Source organism: Gallinula chloropus (assembly GCF_964237585.1).
Source record: "Gallinula chloropus genome assembly, chromosome: 1".
NCBI classification, from domain to species: Eukaryota; Metazoa; Chordata; class Aves; order Gruiformes; family Rallidae; genus Gallinula; species Gallinula chloropus.
The window spans coordinates 70,057,223-70,073,216 of record NC_140085.1 but is presented as its reverse complement, the minus strand read 5'-3'; the positions used below and the strand labels follow the sequence as shown (position 1 = coordinate 70,073,216).

General features: G+C 45.9%; 1 protein-coding gene across 1 annotated transcript; it reads right to left on the bottom strand.

Moving 5' to 3' along the window:
- Positions 1–4,641: 4,641 nt before the first annotated feature.
- Positions 4,642–5,886, bottom strand: GPR19 (G protein-coupled receptor 19; the record flags this gene model as incomplete). Its single annotated transcript, XM_084267592.1, has 1 exon — positions 4,642–5,886. One exon carries the CDS (start codon positions 5,884–5,886, stop codon positions 4,642–4,644), a length of 1,245 nt encoding a protein of 414 aa, XP_084123718.1.
- Between the last annotated feature and the right edge of the window lie 10,108 nt (positions 5,887–15,994).

Sequence of the window (15,994 nt, the reverse complement as noted above, 5' to 3'; positions counted from 1 at the left end):
TTTGGCTAAATGCAGTTATACAAGAAGATTCACACTTATTTCAATACAACTGTGACTGGACTTCTGGTAGGGAAAGGTGGTTTAAGAAAGCCAGCCTCCAGTCTTCACTCACGGTTGCAGAGCCAGTTTAGGGCTGTGATTTCAGTGCAGAACTGCTAGTTGTTTCAGCCTGGGGACACCGTGTCTCTACTTGTTGTGTCCTAGCAGTCCTGGACTTTTCCTGGCCAGCTTGTATGGTTTTACAGCTTCTGGGAGGTGGGGAAACATGATTGAGTTCACAAGATGGAAAGTTGCACGGAAGTCTGTGGTTTTACACCTGCTAGTGTGCTCTTTTGGCTTTGTATGTGAAATGACATCTGGTAGACTGAGAGGGTCTGCAACACAGTGCTAGTGCCTTAGGTGTCAACTGCCTCTGTCCCTCCCTTTTCAGCAATGGACCAAGTCTGAAGGCAGTGGTATTTTCCTTTGGTATCCATAGTGGTCTAAGACCTGCTCCTCATCTACAAGCTGAAAGCTGGCTGTGCACAGGCAACATCCACTGGAACTCCTTTGGGGTCCAACTCTACAAGGATTTGCTGCACAGACCTCTCTGGATACACCTCTACATGACAGTAACTGTTGTGGGCTGTCCTTTCCATGATGTCCAGATAATGAGGTGCCTCATACACTCCTATTTACATAGACTTGAAGGAACAAGTGTCCTGAGTCCTTCTGGACTCAGACCTTGCAGGGGGTGAATAGCCTGTTGCCCTCTGTGACCTCAGAGCTCATTTGGTTCAGTCCTGCTTCTCTAATAAAATGCTAACCACAAGAACAACTGTTAGGTTTCAGTCTTGCAACCCAACATTAAAAATAATGTTGCAAAGTTGATCTGGCCTGCTTATCCTAGATCTGATTTTACTGTGTCAGAGGTACTTAGGTGGCACAGAAAAACTAAGAACACAGCGATGTTTCAGGGAGAAACAACCTTCTGTGAACATGAACTGCACAGAAAATTCTGGTCTTGTCTCATTTTCATGGTCCTCTCTCCTACCATCTAATGGCTTTAATGAGAAATATTAGATCTTTAGTGGGGATTTCTGAATTTATGAAACACATACTGTGTTCCTGCAGTCAGTAAGGGTTCTTATAACTATGCTTCTTGTGGTAGAGGAGGAGGAGGAGGAAGGAAGTCTTCTACCATGCATGCAGGAATATTTCTCAACAAAGGACTTTCCCCACCCACATTGCCAGCATGAGTCTCTTCAGGGGGTGTCAGCTTGGGGCTCCACCACATGTGTGCTTCTGCTCCCTGCTGATAGGAAAGGGAGATACTCAAGTACCTCTAATACACCCTGCAGTACTTGCTGCTCTTGTTCTATTAATGTGCTGCTCTTGTTCTATTACTGCAGTACTTTTAGGTCCCAGGTGTGAACAGCAGCCCAGCTGTGCCACGTTTGCTCTGCAAGCCGAAGAAAAAGGTAATCCTTCTCTGAGTAGATTGTACCTGAGGATGTCTCTTTCAAACATACAGTATGGAGCTTGAGATTCTGAAATGCAAGTGTGTGGAGGAAGCTAGTGCCTGTATAAGGTGTTCTACTGCCTAGTTTAACCCCTCATATGAAACTGTCCACAACACTTTTAAGATGACTTGAGTGTGAAATGTCTGATGGTGATCTGGACTGTAGGAAGCTTCCCATGTCCTGGCTGCTACATTAGGCTGCTCCAAGGCGAGACTGGTCTGGAACCAGTACTGTGCAAGAAATAACTGAGTAGGATGACACACTTCAGTATGGAAAAGAAATAACTGAGAGAAGACGGTAGAGGTTTACCAACCCAAGACAGGAACAGAGGAGGTAGGGATCAACTCTTCAACATCCAATGACTTTGTCAGAAGTAACGCTGCTGCAGTTTCATGACAGGAGCAGGTCTACACCCACAATGCAGCAAGCCAAAGGGACCTGCAGGGTAAACACTTCAAGCTATTGGACCCAAATAATACATGCACAGAAGGCATAGGTGCCTACCCATGGATGAGCTGGAACATAGGGCTGGCTCAACCACCCTATCAGCCACACAGTTTGGGTCAATCACAGGGTCACAGGTCCTGCCAGCAAAGCTGCTCCTGCCTTGATTTCTCTCTCCACAGCTGTAGGTCCTGCTAGGAGCCTACTTAATGTGTTTCCACCTGCTCCAGGATGGGGTTCCCCATGGGGTGAAGGTGGAATCTCTCCTCCCCATCATCTTTCCTGGGCTGCAGGGGGAAAAACATGCTTCATCATGGTCTTCTCCATGGGCTGCAGGTGAATTGCTTTTCTGGTGCCTGGAGCACCTCCTCCCCTCACTTCTTCACAGACCTTGGTATCTGCAGAGTTTCTCACATCTTCTCACTCCCTTCTCTGGCAGCAAAAAGCTGCTGATCAGGGGTTTTTTTCCACCTTCAATATGTTATCACATAGGCACAAGCACCATCACTGATGGGCTTGGCCTTAGCCAGTAAAAGTCCATCTTGGACCTGGCTGGTATTGACTTTATTAAACCTAGGGGAAGCTTCTAGCAGCTGATGAACATCTGGGTTTGTCCCAGGTGCAGGCCACCCCTGGATCTGTCTGGCTTCATCAGGCTGGGTGTAGAAGCAGCTCACCATGAATGCAAGAGGGCGAGACCAAGGGGAGAACCTTTCCAACTGCAGTTCCTTGCCAGCTCATCCCTTTTGGGATGGGTGCCTTTTAGGGCCCTATGAATGCCTGCACCCATGGAGGATGCCCCCAGGAGAGTGTGGGACTGCAGAGATCCTTGTCCTTCACCCCTTTGGGAAAAAGCCACAACTGGCTGCCAGCACCACATCTGTCCCTCAGGAGGTGGGAATCAGGCCAAGGGACACATTAAACTGAACAAGGGAAAAGTCCCCGGCTGAGGGGACTTGAGGCCATGAGGCCTTGTGGTCAGCTGGGCTTCTCCCAGGAAGCGCCCACACCTGGATCTGGCTGCATACAGCAGGCTGGGCATAGAAGCAGCTCACCATGAATGGGGGAGGGCAAGACCAAGGGGAGGACTTTTATAGTGCTGCTTGGACCAGAGGCCCTCTGCAGAGGCCTAGCACATGAGGTGCACAAGCATTCAGTGCTGGCCTGGTACTGACCCACAGGGGCAGTGGGAATTTTACCACCACTGGCAGTGGGCTCTGTGTTATACCAGCAGTGCCCGTGTACAGACATCTCACCCCAGGGCTCTGATGGAGAAGGAAAACCCCAGGGCAATGCTGTAGAATCATAGAGTCATCATGGCTGGGAAACACCTTCAAGATCATCAAGTACAACCATCAGCGCTACACCACCATAGCCTCTAAACCATCTCCCAAAGCACCACATCTACCCTTTTTTTAAAAAGCCCTGGGGATGGTGATTCTACCACCTCCCTGGGAAGCCTGTTCCAATGCTTCACCACTCTTGTGGTGAAGAAACATTTCCTCATAACCAATCTGAACCTCCCCTGGCGCAACTTGAACCTGTTCCCTTCTTCCTGTCCCTAGTTATTAGGGAGAAGAGGCCAACACCTGCCTGGCCTGGTTCTGTCCAGGCCAGAGTCAACCTCCCCAAGCAGCAAGCCCTGGTAAGCTGAGTTTGCCTGGGCTGTTTTCCACACCACCTGACATCACTCCCTCATAAAAGAGGCTGGCTGGGGAGAGGCATGGCCTGGGTGCCCTCAAAGCAGCTTGAGTGTGGCTGGAGTGTTGGGTTGGTCCTTGTGTTGTAATTGTTGCCCTCTGTAATTGTATGGTGGGTAATGTACTCTGTGTTATCACTGGGTGTGAGTGTAATTGGCTGTTACTGTTCTACTTGCACAGAGCTTTTGTCATTAAACTGTCTTTACCCCAACCCATGGAGGCTCTGTCTCTTTCTCCTCCAGGAGTGAGAGTGACCTGTGGTGCTCAGCCACTGCCTGGGGCTAAAACACCACACTACCTCACTGCAATCTCCTTTCAGGTAGCTGTAGAGAGAGATCAGGTCTCCCCTTAGCCTCCTGTTCTCCAGGCTGAACAGCCCCAGCTCCCTCAGCCTCTTCTCATAAGACCTGTTCTTCAGACTCCTAATCAGCCTAGTTCCCCTTCCCTGCACCCTCTCCAGCACCTCGATGTCTTTCTTATACTGTGGTACCCAAAAATGCTCACAGTACTCAAGGTGCGTCCTCAACAGGGCTGAATACAGGGTAAGGTCACCTCCCTGGCCCTGCTGCTCACACCTGTCCTGATACAGACCAGGATGCCTTTAGCCTTCTCAGCCCCCTGGGCACGCCTGGGACTGTTAGGAAAAGAGATCTAGATGGCTTTGGGTAGATTTGTGTGTGTGGTGGCCAAGGTGCAGTGCTCACAGCAAGCAGTGTTCTTCCTTTCCCCTTCCCCTATGTACTGAGAGTGGAAGGGCTCTTCTGGTTGGTAACAGAGGTGCATTGGTGATTTGGGGAGAGTCGTTCCAATAAGCAGAGCATCACTGGAAGGAAAGAGACTGGACACATCAAAGCCAATGCCTTTATTAAAATAAAACATCTGTTTTTCTTCCCTAAAAGTTCTTTTACAAACCATTAAAGATACACTGGTTCAAAACTGAGGGAAAGCTCCTCATTCTGAGGGGACACAGGAAATTTTCAAAACCATGGAAGCAACTAGACAAAAGTGTTTGGGGGATTGGACTGAATAGGCCAGGCGAGCTTTTTTTCCTTTGCTTCTCTGTTAAAAGCATCATAGAGGGAGTCTTTGGTAACAGTTTTGGCTGGAGCTGGGAGTTCAGCAATCCCAACGTGATTTTTCTTGGCTATCCTGGAGCTGGTGGTGATGGTGTACGCATTGCTTCTGTAGCATTTCATGGCAGACATACAAAAAGTCTCCTTCATCCCTCGTCTGAAGTTTGCATTATACACAGAGTAGAGGGTTGGCTTTGAGGCTGATGAACTGAACGAGATCCAGGTGATGGCCAGGAACACCAAGGAGCTGGTTCTGGGGTCTGTTTCCAGTGGGTGCCAGAGCTGTGCCACATAAAAAGGCAGCCAGGACAGAAGAAACACCGAGTTTAACATTAAGAACATCTTGATGGTTTTCACCTTTGTTCTTGGAACAATATTCATTGTCCTCCTTACAGTAAGGCCATCAGTGCCTATTCTCCAAATGTACTTGATGACCTTCTGGTAGAAGAGTACAATGAGGATGGATGGGATCAGAAACACTGCCAAGAGCTGGATGATACTGTAGGCAGCTCCTTCCCAAGAACTGGGGAGAAAGAAGTTGCAGTGGCCATCGCTGTTGGAGCCATAGAAAAGGAACGCCGGTGATGCCAATACAGCCTCAAGTAGCCAAGAGGCCAGAATCATTTTCTTGGCCTTCTCCCTGGACACTTTGAAGCTCAGTGGGTAGACGATAGTGTAGAATCGATCCACACATATAGACAGGAGCACGTATATCTGGACTCCAGGGGTGAGGTACTGTATGTACCTCACCAGCTTGCACATGACATGGCCCAGCGGCCACCTGCCGTAGGTCAGCTGGAGCAGCACGAAGGGCACGCTGGTGACGCTGATGAGAAGGTCTGCGCAAGCCATAGAGACAACAAAATAGTTGGTGGTGGATTGTGTCCTCCTGCTCCTGCGGATCACTACGCAAACGAGGGAGTTTCCCAAGATAGAAACCAGCCACAACGCTCCCAAAACCATGCCAGCCCCTGCAATTTCCCCCAGGCTCAGGTCGTACAGCGAAACAGTGTGGTTCCTGCTCAGGCTCGGTCCGATGGCTGACTCTGTCATCTCGTTGCCAGGAGGAGGGTCGGAGGTTTCGGGGTAGCTCTTGTTCTGCAACAGGAGCAGTAATGTAGGGAGAAGGAAAGGACCGCTCTGATTGTCCATATGGTGGGCAAACATGGCCACCTCCTTTGTTCAGGCTGGATAGTGAGAGAACAGAAAAGCTTACATTTAATAAGTATGCGTGGAAAACCTTCCTTAGCCAAAGACGGGTTAGATAACTTCTTTGACTTGACATAAGTCCTTTCCATAGATAGGCCAAGGAGATGTTTCTTACTACTGAGAGGTGGAATAGAAGGCAGTAGTTTCCACAGTCAAAACATTTTTCTTGATGAGGATACTATCAGCCAAACTCTCCTCCCATTCAATCACTAGTATCATTGTTAATTCATAGTAGTTAATTTGGGGATCCCCTGGCATTTAGCTGTCTAAACCCGTATAGACCAGCCTTCTAAATTGGATGCTTATTGCTGCATGTAACACCACCCTTCTTATTGCTAAGAGAATCAATAATCCATCTACTTTTCCCTTGTTGGTTTTCACCAGCCTGAATGGTCGTGTGATCTCTGTATTTTGAAGCTAGTATGGAAATACAGCTTCTTGTATTAAACTGTAGGTGGTTCTTTTTGTAGCTGTGATACACATCAAGGTATGTGATTGCTATGACCCACTGTTTTAGGAAAGGGTGAAACAAGAATGTATATAATTTTAGATAGAGGTTCCAATCCTAGGTTTTGCAAGTTGGTTGTGTTTAACCTGGGCTATCACGGAGAAAATGGTAACATACTTACATACTTAATTTTATTGCCTGTATATTTATGAACACCATGCTAGAGGCTGGTGCTCCAAAAAGTGTAATTTCTGTCATGGTGTGTACATGCAAAGCCTCCTACTCATTAGTTAGAGAAAGTCTGTTTCTGTGGGTATATTGCATGGTTGCTAAACCCCAGAGTCTGGATATTGTGCAAGATAAATCAGGATTTAATTAATGACCAGAAAATCAAAAAGTTCATCCCAGAAGCCAAACTGATGTGTTCAAACAGCCAGCACCATTGTCAACTTTCTAAGGGATTCAATTCCCAGCTCTGCTTTCTAAGGATTTTTCAGTGTTTAGCTGATGCTTTTTGTTCTGCCTACTTTGACTCTGCATCAACCACCCATTGCTTTCTTCTTGTCTGTCTGCTCAGAGCAGAGCCTTTAAGTGCAAAACCATGGGATGAATTTGGGATCTGGCTCCTTGTGCTTTTTTTGAATATCATCATATATTATTCAATAACATAATGCCAAAAAAAATAGTCAGCTGTAAAAGAGGAAAAGGTGCATTAATTGCTTGATGTGGTTAAAGAAGACTTTTTTCTCTAGCTTTTTACAACTTGTATTCATAGAATCATAGAATCATAGGATGGTCTGGGTTGGAAGGGACCCCAAGGATCAGAGTTCCAACCCCCCTGCCATAGCCAGGGCCACCAGCCTCCAGGCCTGGATCTACACAAGGTTGCCCAGGGCCCCATCCAACCTGGCCTTGAACACCTCCAGGGACAGGGCATCCACCACCTCTCTGGGCAGCCTGTTCCAGCACCTCACCACTCTCTCTGTAAAAAACTTCCCCCTAATATCTAATTTAAACCTTCATTAGTTGTGCTTAATATAATGTTGCCTGTTTCACATGATCAGGATTGATGTACAACCAGCTGCACAGCACAGGCATAAATTTAGCATTCTTGAAAATGCAGATTGTCTTTGAAAGCAGCGTGGCACAGCTGCATGGACACAGCCAGTTTGCACAGTCATAGCTGGGCTGCTGGAGCACCCCACTGTGACTCTCCTTCACCCTTAGCATCGCGCATGGTTGCTGACTCTGTATCATTGGACAGTAGGGTCAATGCATGAGTCACCAACACTGCTTCCAAAAGCATCTGGCCTTAAATAGCAGCTTATGTGTGCAGGTAGTGTCCTGGAGCTGATAACATGACTTAGGTCCAAGTTCCCTGGTTCAAGGAAGACAGGGATCTATGGAAGAGAGTCCAGCAAAGGGATAGAAGGAGAATTAGGGGACTGGGACATCTCTCTTATGAGGAAAGGCTGAGACAGTTGAGTCTGTTTAGCCTGGAGAAGACTGAGAGGGGACCTCATCAATTTGATAAGTATCTGTGGGGTAGATGTCTAGACCATGGGGACAGACTCAGTGGTGCCCAGTGACAGGATAAGGGGCAATGGGCACAAACTGGAACACAGGAAGTTCCACCTCAATATGAGAAAAAATGTTTTTACTGTGAGGATGGCAGAGCACTGGCACAGGCTGCCCAGGGAGGTTGTAGAGTCTCCTTCTTTGGAGATACTCAAAACTCACCTGGATGTGATCCTGTGCAACCTGCTGTGGGTGATCCTGCTCTGGCAATGGGGGGTGGACTAGATGGTCTCCAGAGGTGCCTTCCAACCCTTACCCTTCTGTGATTCTAAAGCAGTTTGATGCTAGTAACAACTAGATTTGTTTCAGTGGAGCATCAGGAGTTTTGTATGGTGCCATCCTGTCAAAACAACACTTGGAGACATCACCCAGAAGTGGGTGTTGTGGTTGACTTTTGAACTGCCTGCAAGGGGTACCATCTGCAGATGATACCCTTTCCTTGATCCTGTCTTCTGCTGGGGGCTGTGCAGTACTGGCCAGCCTGGCTTTCGCTTTCCCATTGTTCTTAGCTGCCTTCTCTCATTGTTTTCTTAGTAGCTTTGCCTGGCAGATGATTCTTGGTTTCTCAAACACCTCCTGTTTGCCTTTCCCCATCCTCCATGGGGTGGATCTGCACCCCTGGAGATATCCTGCCATCATCAGCTCTCAGCAGAGTATTTGGGTTGCTGCCCCTGGCAGAATGGCAGGATGCATTGACAGTGCAATCTGCTAAATTACTTGTTGGAATTATCTGTAATAGATAATAATACATGTGGAGCTATTAACTAGGTAGAACAGAAGATTATGGGCTAATTTTCTCCCTTAATTTCCCGTCCTGCCATGAAGGAGTATGTGCCATTTAAAAATAGCCAGATGCACAAATTAAGCTCAGTAGAAGAATAACCAGATGGTATTTTTTGACTGATACAGAGGAGAAGTGGAAGTCAGGTACAAGAATTAAATGACCTTCCTAAGCCTTTAAAAGATGCAAAGTTGCTAACACCATCCTCACAGTATTTCTCCTGGTGAGCTAAATCTGTTGTCCCCATCTTTTCAGTTATGCAGGTGGGTAAGATCAAAAATAGCTACAAGAGGGTTGTAGTGCTCAAATAGTACTTTTTTTTTTCTGTTGTATTTTGCCTACAAGTCAGCCCAGCTGCTGTTTGCTGGAGAACACAGATAACCTGCAAACATAGACTCATAGAATAACTTAAGTTAGGAAAGAGCCTTTAGACCACTATCGAGTGCACCCTCAGCAAGTTTGCTGACCACACCAAGTTGGGTGGTGAGGTTGACACGTGGGAAGGAAGGGATGCTATCGAGAGGCACCTTGGCAGGCTTGAAAGGGGAGCATGTGTGAAACTATGAAGTTCAACAAGGCCAAGTGCAAGGTCCTACAGATAAATTGGGGTTGTCTTAAGCACAACTACATGTTGGGTAGAAAAGGGACTGAGAGCAGCCCTGAGGAGAGGGACTTGGGGGTGTTTGTTGATGTAAAGCTCAGCATGACCCCGCAATGTGTGCATGCAGCCCAGAAAGCCAACTATATTCTGGGCTGTATCGAAAGAATCAAGACCAGCAGTTTGAGGAAGGTGATTCTGCCCCTCTACTCTGCTCTGGTGAGACCTCATCTGAATACTGCTCCCAGCTCTGGGGTGCCCTCTTGAAGAAAGTCCAGAGGAGGGCCGTTAAGATGATCAGAGTGATGGGGGACCTCTCCTATGAAGACAGGCTGAGAGAGTTGGTCTTGTTCAACCTGGAAGAGAGAAGACTCCAGGGAGACCTTAGAGCAGCCTTCCAGTACCTAAAAGGTGGCCTACAAGAAAGCTGGAGTGGGGCTCTTTATCAGGGAGTGTAGTTACAGGAAAAGGGGTAATGGCTTTAAACTGAAGGAGTGTAAATTTTGATCAGTTATTAGGAAGAAATTCTCCCGTCAGGGTAGTGAGGCCCTGACACAGGCTGCCCAGAGAAGCTGTGGCTGCCCCATCCCTGGCAGCATTCAAGGACAGGTTGGATGGGGCTTTGGGCAATTTGGACTAGTAGAAGGTGTCCCTGCCTGTGGCAAGGGGGTTGAAACTGGATGGTTTTTGATGTCCCTTCCAACCCAAACCATTCTATGATTCTATGATACTCATACCATAAACCTAAGTCCACCACTAAGCCATGTCCCAAGTGCCATGTCTGCATGTCTTTTAATACCTCAGTGGATAGTAAAATGGGAGAGGTGCTGAAGACAGATGCAAGTAATATTACATTTTGTGATTCTTTCTTGACTGGAAAAATCCAAAGTCATTCAGCATGCTGCCCACAAGATCCAGGTGAAAATATAATTGCAATAATGAGGACTTTACCCTGAGCATTGGATTGCTTTGGTTGGACAGCAATGACTTGTTTTATTTTTTTTTTTTTAAAGTAAAAGATTAACCAATGTGCTCTTAGATTCCTACATTCCTAGTGATAGATAACTTCTCCTTCTAATGAACCAGAAGTTGATCTCCTTTTATATTAAAGAATCTCTATTCAACCCTAGTTTTCCTGGGTGGCACTGAGATCAGAGTCGTGCTTTGATTTAGCACTAAGAACCTTAGTTTCTATGGCCCAGCATATCTTTTCCTACTGTGGGCAAGTCTGGTTTTTGTAGTGGAGATTTAAACTTCTGCAGTATGAGTAATGCTCCTAACGGCAACATGAGCACGAAAAGCTCAGCATACTCCCTGCTCTGTATGGGCCAAGGATGGAAATAGCTGGAGATCCTGTATTTTTGCTACATTATGAATCTCCAACTCTCATGTCCCTCTTTGCTGCAAAGATTCCTGAAGTATGATTTAAGTGTTAGTGAACTGCTCAACTTGCAAATACCAGTCTCAGAAGAAAATGGTGATGAGCTCTTCAGCCTCCCTCTGTCATGTAGGTCAATAAGCAGGTATTAGAAACGCAGGAAGTAAAATTTACCTGTACCAAACATGTGAAGCCTAATTACATATTTCTTTTTTAAAAAATGGTTTTGCTCGATTTTTCTATTAAACCTATTTAACACTGAGCTGGGCAAAAGGATGCTTTCCATCTTTCCATTAGTTGTAAGTCTCCATGGATGCAGCAGTGTCAAAACCCTCACGTTTTCTTTTGACCATTTTAGAGCAGGAGTCCTTTTAAAACGAGTATAAGGATTTCCTGTGTATCTGTTTAAAACCCTAAATGTTCTGCATTTGCTTGGGAAGAAAAGGGAGATGTGAAACGACTCAAAATCATCAGAGAGGGATTTCCTGGTGCCACGGTTACTATTTTATGGACCTTAATTTGCACTTTGAAGGCCCTAACACTCCACTTTCAGGGTTACCCCTTTGGGTTGATAGCAAAGGAAACATATTGTTGGTGTCTCCAAAACAGATCTGTTACATACAGAATAAGTATCAGAACCACAGGAATGTCATAAAATCACTACCACATCTACTTTGATGTTATATAAAGCCCCTATGGTATAGTTGCTGTGTGTTTGCATGTTTACTGCCCTGTGTAGAAATGTAGTGTCCATTGCAATTTGGAAGAGAAAAACCTAGTAAGATTTGCAATAAATGGCTTTAAAATGTTTAATCAAAAGGTTTTCCCCCCCCCTTAAACACTGTTTTCCAGGATTAAAAAGCTAGCTAAAGAAACAATTTGTTGTACATTGCTTAACCTAGCACTAGCAGAGGGGCTTTTTTATTCAACATATTTTCCCTCTCTGCATCATATCTGCAAAACAATAGGCAAGTTTTGGCACAGCAAATTATTTCAAAAGCGTTAAGCTGGTCATTTACTCCATAAACGTCCCTCTCTGAAGAATATCTTAGGAACAGCTGCCAGACTGGAAGAGGAATGCTTCATCTAACTGAGTTTAATCAACATTAGAAGTGGGAGTAAATTGAATCAGAATAGGGGGTGGCTTTTGTCTGGATGTAGGAAGCTAAAAGGCGACGTTCATCCTTGCCTAAATTCAAATTAACTACCCTGTGCATGCATTGTCTCAGTGTAACAATCTTTTTATAGAAGAGCATAAAGTCTTTTAACCTCTCTCTGCTTCTTGGTATGCAGAGATGTCTGTGTGCATATTGAGGCCATTTAGTACTTCTGCTTCTAGTGTAGGAATGCGGATACACATGCTTTTGTAAGCACACAGATTCCCTGCCAGTTCTTTTCTCTGGTCTAGTGCTCATAAAAACGCTCAAGTATTCACCCTGCTCTTCTTGTGAAGGCTTTTCTATTCTTCATGTGCCTCTTCTGAGCAAATCCTGAAAATCTCTCGAGGTGAAGTGTGTTCTTCCTCACTCTCTGCATTCCATTGCACGGGGATAGAAAACATCTGCCCCTCTTTTATTGGGAGAATAAAATGTTTTGAATGCAATAAAACTTTTAAGATCCATACCCATGTCTCACACATTGCTGCCTGCTCCCTGGCTCTACCCAACTGGTGGAGATTCCTGTTCCACGGGTAGCTAAAGATGACATGGAACTATAAGTGTGGACGGGCTGTTTCATGGATGAAGCTTTCAGTGCCTGTGTGGTCTCAGCTCAACTTAAGGTAAGAGCTTCTGAACTGAACTGATGATGTAAGTCAATACATGTTATTGCATCTTATACTGCATCTTATACAGCCTGTATTGCAGGGTGAGGTCATGGGAGCAGGAAATATGAATGGAATCAGAGGGGAATGTTCTTTATTTCCAGTACATTTAAAGAATATACATTGTACTCAGCTACTGAATAAGCATGAATCAGAACAAGACTTTTCAGCTGTGTGTCTTGAGGAAAGTAAGGGCAGCTAAACAGTGTTTTTGCCATCAGGCTTCACTGACTCTTCATGTTCTTCCCCAACTATTTTACCACGGTATTAAAGGTGAGAACAAGGATATAATGCTGCAACACCTGCTGGGATGTGGGCCAATTTGTTTCTTGTGCTGGTTGCATGAGGAAGAATAATTTTTCAGCTTTAACTTTTTGACTGAGTATAGTAAGTCGTGAGCCATGCAGTAACTAACTAGATCAAGAACAGGGTTCATCTATTGCTTCTGGGTCTATCAGCTCACACCTGGAGTAACTACTCTGACTGCAGACCCATAGCAGTGGGTTTGAGGCCTGGTCTAGGGCAAATCCATGGGGCATGACTTTGATGAACATTGAGCGTTCACAGCCTTACTTCAGTCACAAGTTACTGCATTTTGTCTGAGTCTCCTTAGAAGAAGGTGCCGTTTTTTGAAGCTCATTGTGGTGGTAGCGGTTCTGGGAGCAATGGCTTTTTCCCTGCATGTGAAGTCAATTAATCTTCCTCATGCATTAACCATGGGTTAAGACTGATGTGTACCCAGTCACTGCAGGTCTCTTCAGCTGATTGGAGTTGTTGAGACCCAGTGATTTATTCATGCATCTAAGCCCTAAGAGGGCGTTTATTCTCCTTGGTGGTGGGAAGAACCAACTGCTGATTTCACATATATCCAATATCATGCTCTGGTTCAGGGACAGATAGCAGTAAAATGTGAGCCTGATTTGGTCTCACTGCTACCCAGATAGACACCCTTACCTCACCAGTATTTGCAGAGTGAGGGAACAGGTGTAACTCTTCAACCAGGGCTATACTGAAGCACACATAGAGTTTGCAACTCTCAGATCTGTAGAGGGGAGGACCTTTCTGAAGAGATATTCAGGGTCACCTACAGTGAGAAATTAAGCCTCCAGTGGCTGTGAGGTAGGGTCATCCATAAGGTCTAGGGAGGAGGCAGCCTTCCTTCCACAGGCCTGGGCTCTCCCAAAGGAATTGTTGGGTTTGCCATGACCCTTTGGCAACTTGAAGATTCCCTCTGCCTTCTCTGCTCTTGCCCATGTCCTGACCCGACTAATCATAGGAGATATGGACAGCATGATGCTCTGGCTGCTACCTCAAAGAGCATAATGAGTGCAACACATTATTTGCAAACAGGTGCACAGTGGTTATAAGTCTCCTTTTATAGATATAACTCTTCCTCCCCAACGGAAAGCCCCATGGAGTTTTAAGTGTCTCAGAGCTTCAGCCTGTCCTCCTACTGATGTGACTAGTAAGCAAACCTCTAGATAGCACTGATCTAAAAATGGTGGCAGAACCCAGATCTGCACTCAGTGTGACCGTGGGGACATGAAAAAGTGGGAGCAAGGAGAAGAGGGACAGACCTCATTTCCTACTGGAGTTATCTAGGAAAATTGTGGAGAAGATTGCAACACACTTTTGCAGGTTGCTTCCCTTCCTTAATGGGGATTGAGGCTGTCTTTGGTCATGGCTAAGCTGGACCATTTCCTGATTCAGAAGTAAAAAATAGATTCTGTCTCCCCCCCCCCCCCCCCCCCCCCCCTTAATTTTTGGGAACACCAGGCCCTGCCCACAACACACCACTCTCTTCTGCTTGACATGAGGAACGCAGTGCATACCAGGGCTGGCTTGCTGTGGTGGGTGTTGACAGATAAACTGTGGTGAATCTCACACTTGGCTGATTTCTCTGCCCATCTCTTGGAAATTCTCACCTTCTCCCCACCAAGTGTCGTCTCCCCCGCAAGGAAAACATGCCAGCAGCTTCAGTGAGTTTCTGGCAGCTTAGCTTACCCTCTCACTAGCAGTGAGAACAAGTTCTCCTCCTCGGAGAACCTTTTGGGGCCTAGGAGAACCTTTTGGGGTTTTTTTTTGTTGTTGTTGCTTCTATATGGGAAGGTCATATAGGAATGACTTTTAATAGTAAATCTTGCAAAAGATGACTTGTCAGCACACAAGAAGTTTATATGGTAACAGGAATTTTGTGCTGGGATGTGAAGATTCCTGTTTTGTGGCTCTTGATGCTTTTCAGTAACATGGATTTAGTGCTCATACTACACAGGTCACCTGTGCCCAACACAGCAACAGAGGGTGGAGTGACACTGGCAGCTAATAATCATGCCAGGGGGAGTTGCAAGAGTCTGGGAGACGCTCCCAGGATGACTTATCTGATGGGAATAAGAGGATACCTTAACAAGCAGTAGCAGACTGTTCCCACAGGCCTGTGTCAGAGGATATGGCCATTAGTAAGAGCATTTCAGTCTTCCTATACTAACTCTGCTGGAGAAGCTGTGAGGGCTGAAGGCCATGCAAAGCCCATAGTTATGTTGGAAATGCCTGATGCAGAGATGATTGTTGGAAGGGAAGTCTCGCCTGAGCTGCACTCAGGGACGACAATAGTGGACTAGAGGAAGCCACTGGGACAAGATACTGGCCTGACAATGGTCCCTGAACTGGAGATGTCTTCTTGGGCAAGGTGCCTGTCAGAGAGAAAGTCTAGGGAGTGATGTAAGCTGCTGGAATGGAGAAATCCCAAACACAAGTGCTGCTTCATGTTTTGGTGTTGGAATAACTGTGTTTGGGGTGGGGAGAGGGAACAGACTCTACTTGAGGATGTTAGGGATTACCTTGTGTTGTCTGATTGAAATTGCTCTCTAAATTGTTAAATACTTTAGGGAGGATGCCTCAGGTGGGCTGCAAAGGTGGGGCTGTGGAGGAAAATGCAAATGGAGATAATATGGTGTGACCCAGATGGGAGAATTGCACTACACAGCTTTGCAAAGAGAGGCTTCACAGGAGAGCTGCGGGGGAGCAAGTCTGCAAGCTCTTACTTTAGGCTAAGGAGCAGAGCTCCCCAAACATGTCTAAGGTATAGACATTCCTCCGCTTACTGACTCATCTGGGACCAGGATGTTTAAAATAAACTCATAACTCAAGATTCCAAAACCCCATATTTAGACAACCAAATAAAGATTAGCTTTTAAGGATGCCTCTGGGTTGGCATCCAATTTTTGTGCAAACCAAGCTGCTTGTTTAAGCGATTAACAGTGGCTTTAACAACAAATCTTCAAGAACCACATCTGAAAAATCTTTTCTGGAAATAATTGTCCATGAATCCTGCCTCATGCACACAAATGGCCTTTTGGAAGCAGGAGGCAGTTGTACTTCTCCATTACTCTGTGGAGCAAACATACTGTTTGACATGCTGGAAGCCAGCTGGATAAATGAAAAAATACTGCTCTGCTTTCTTA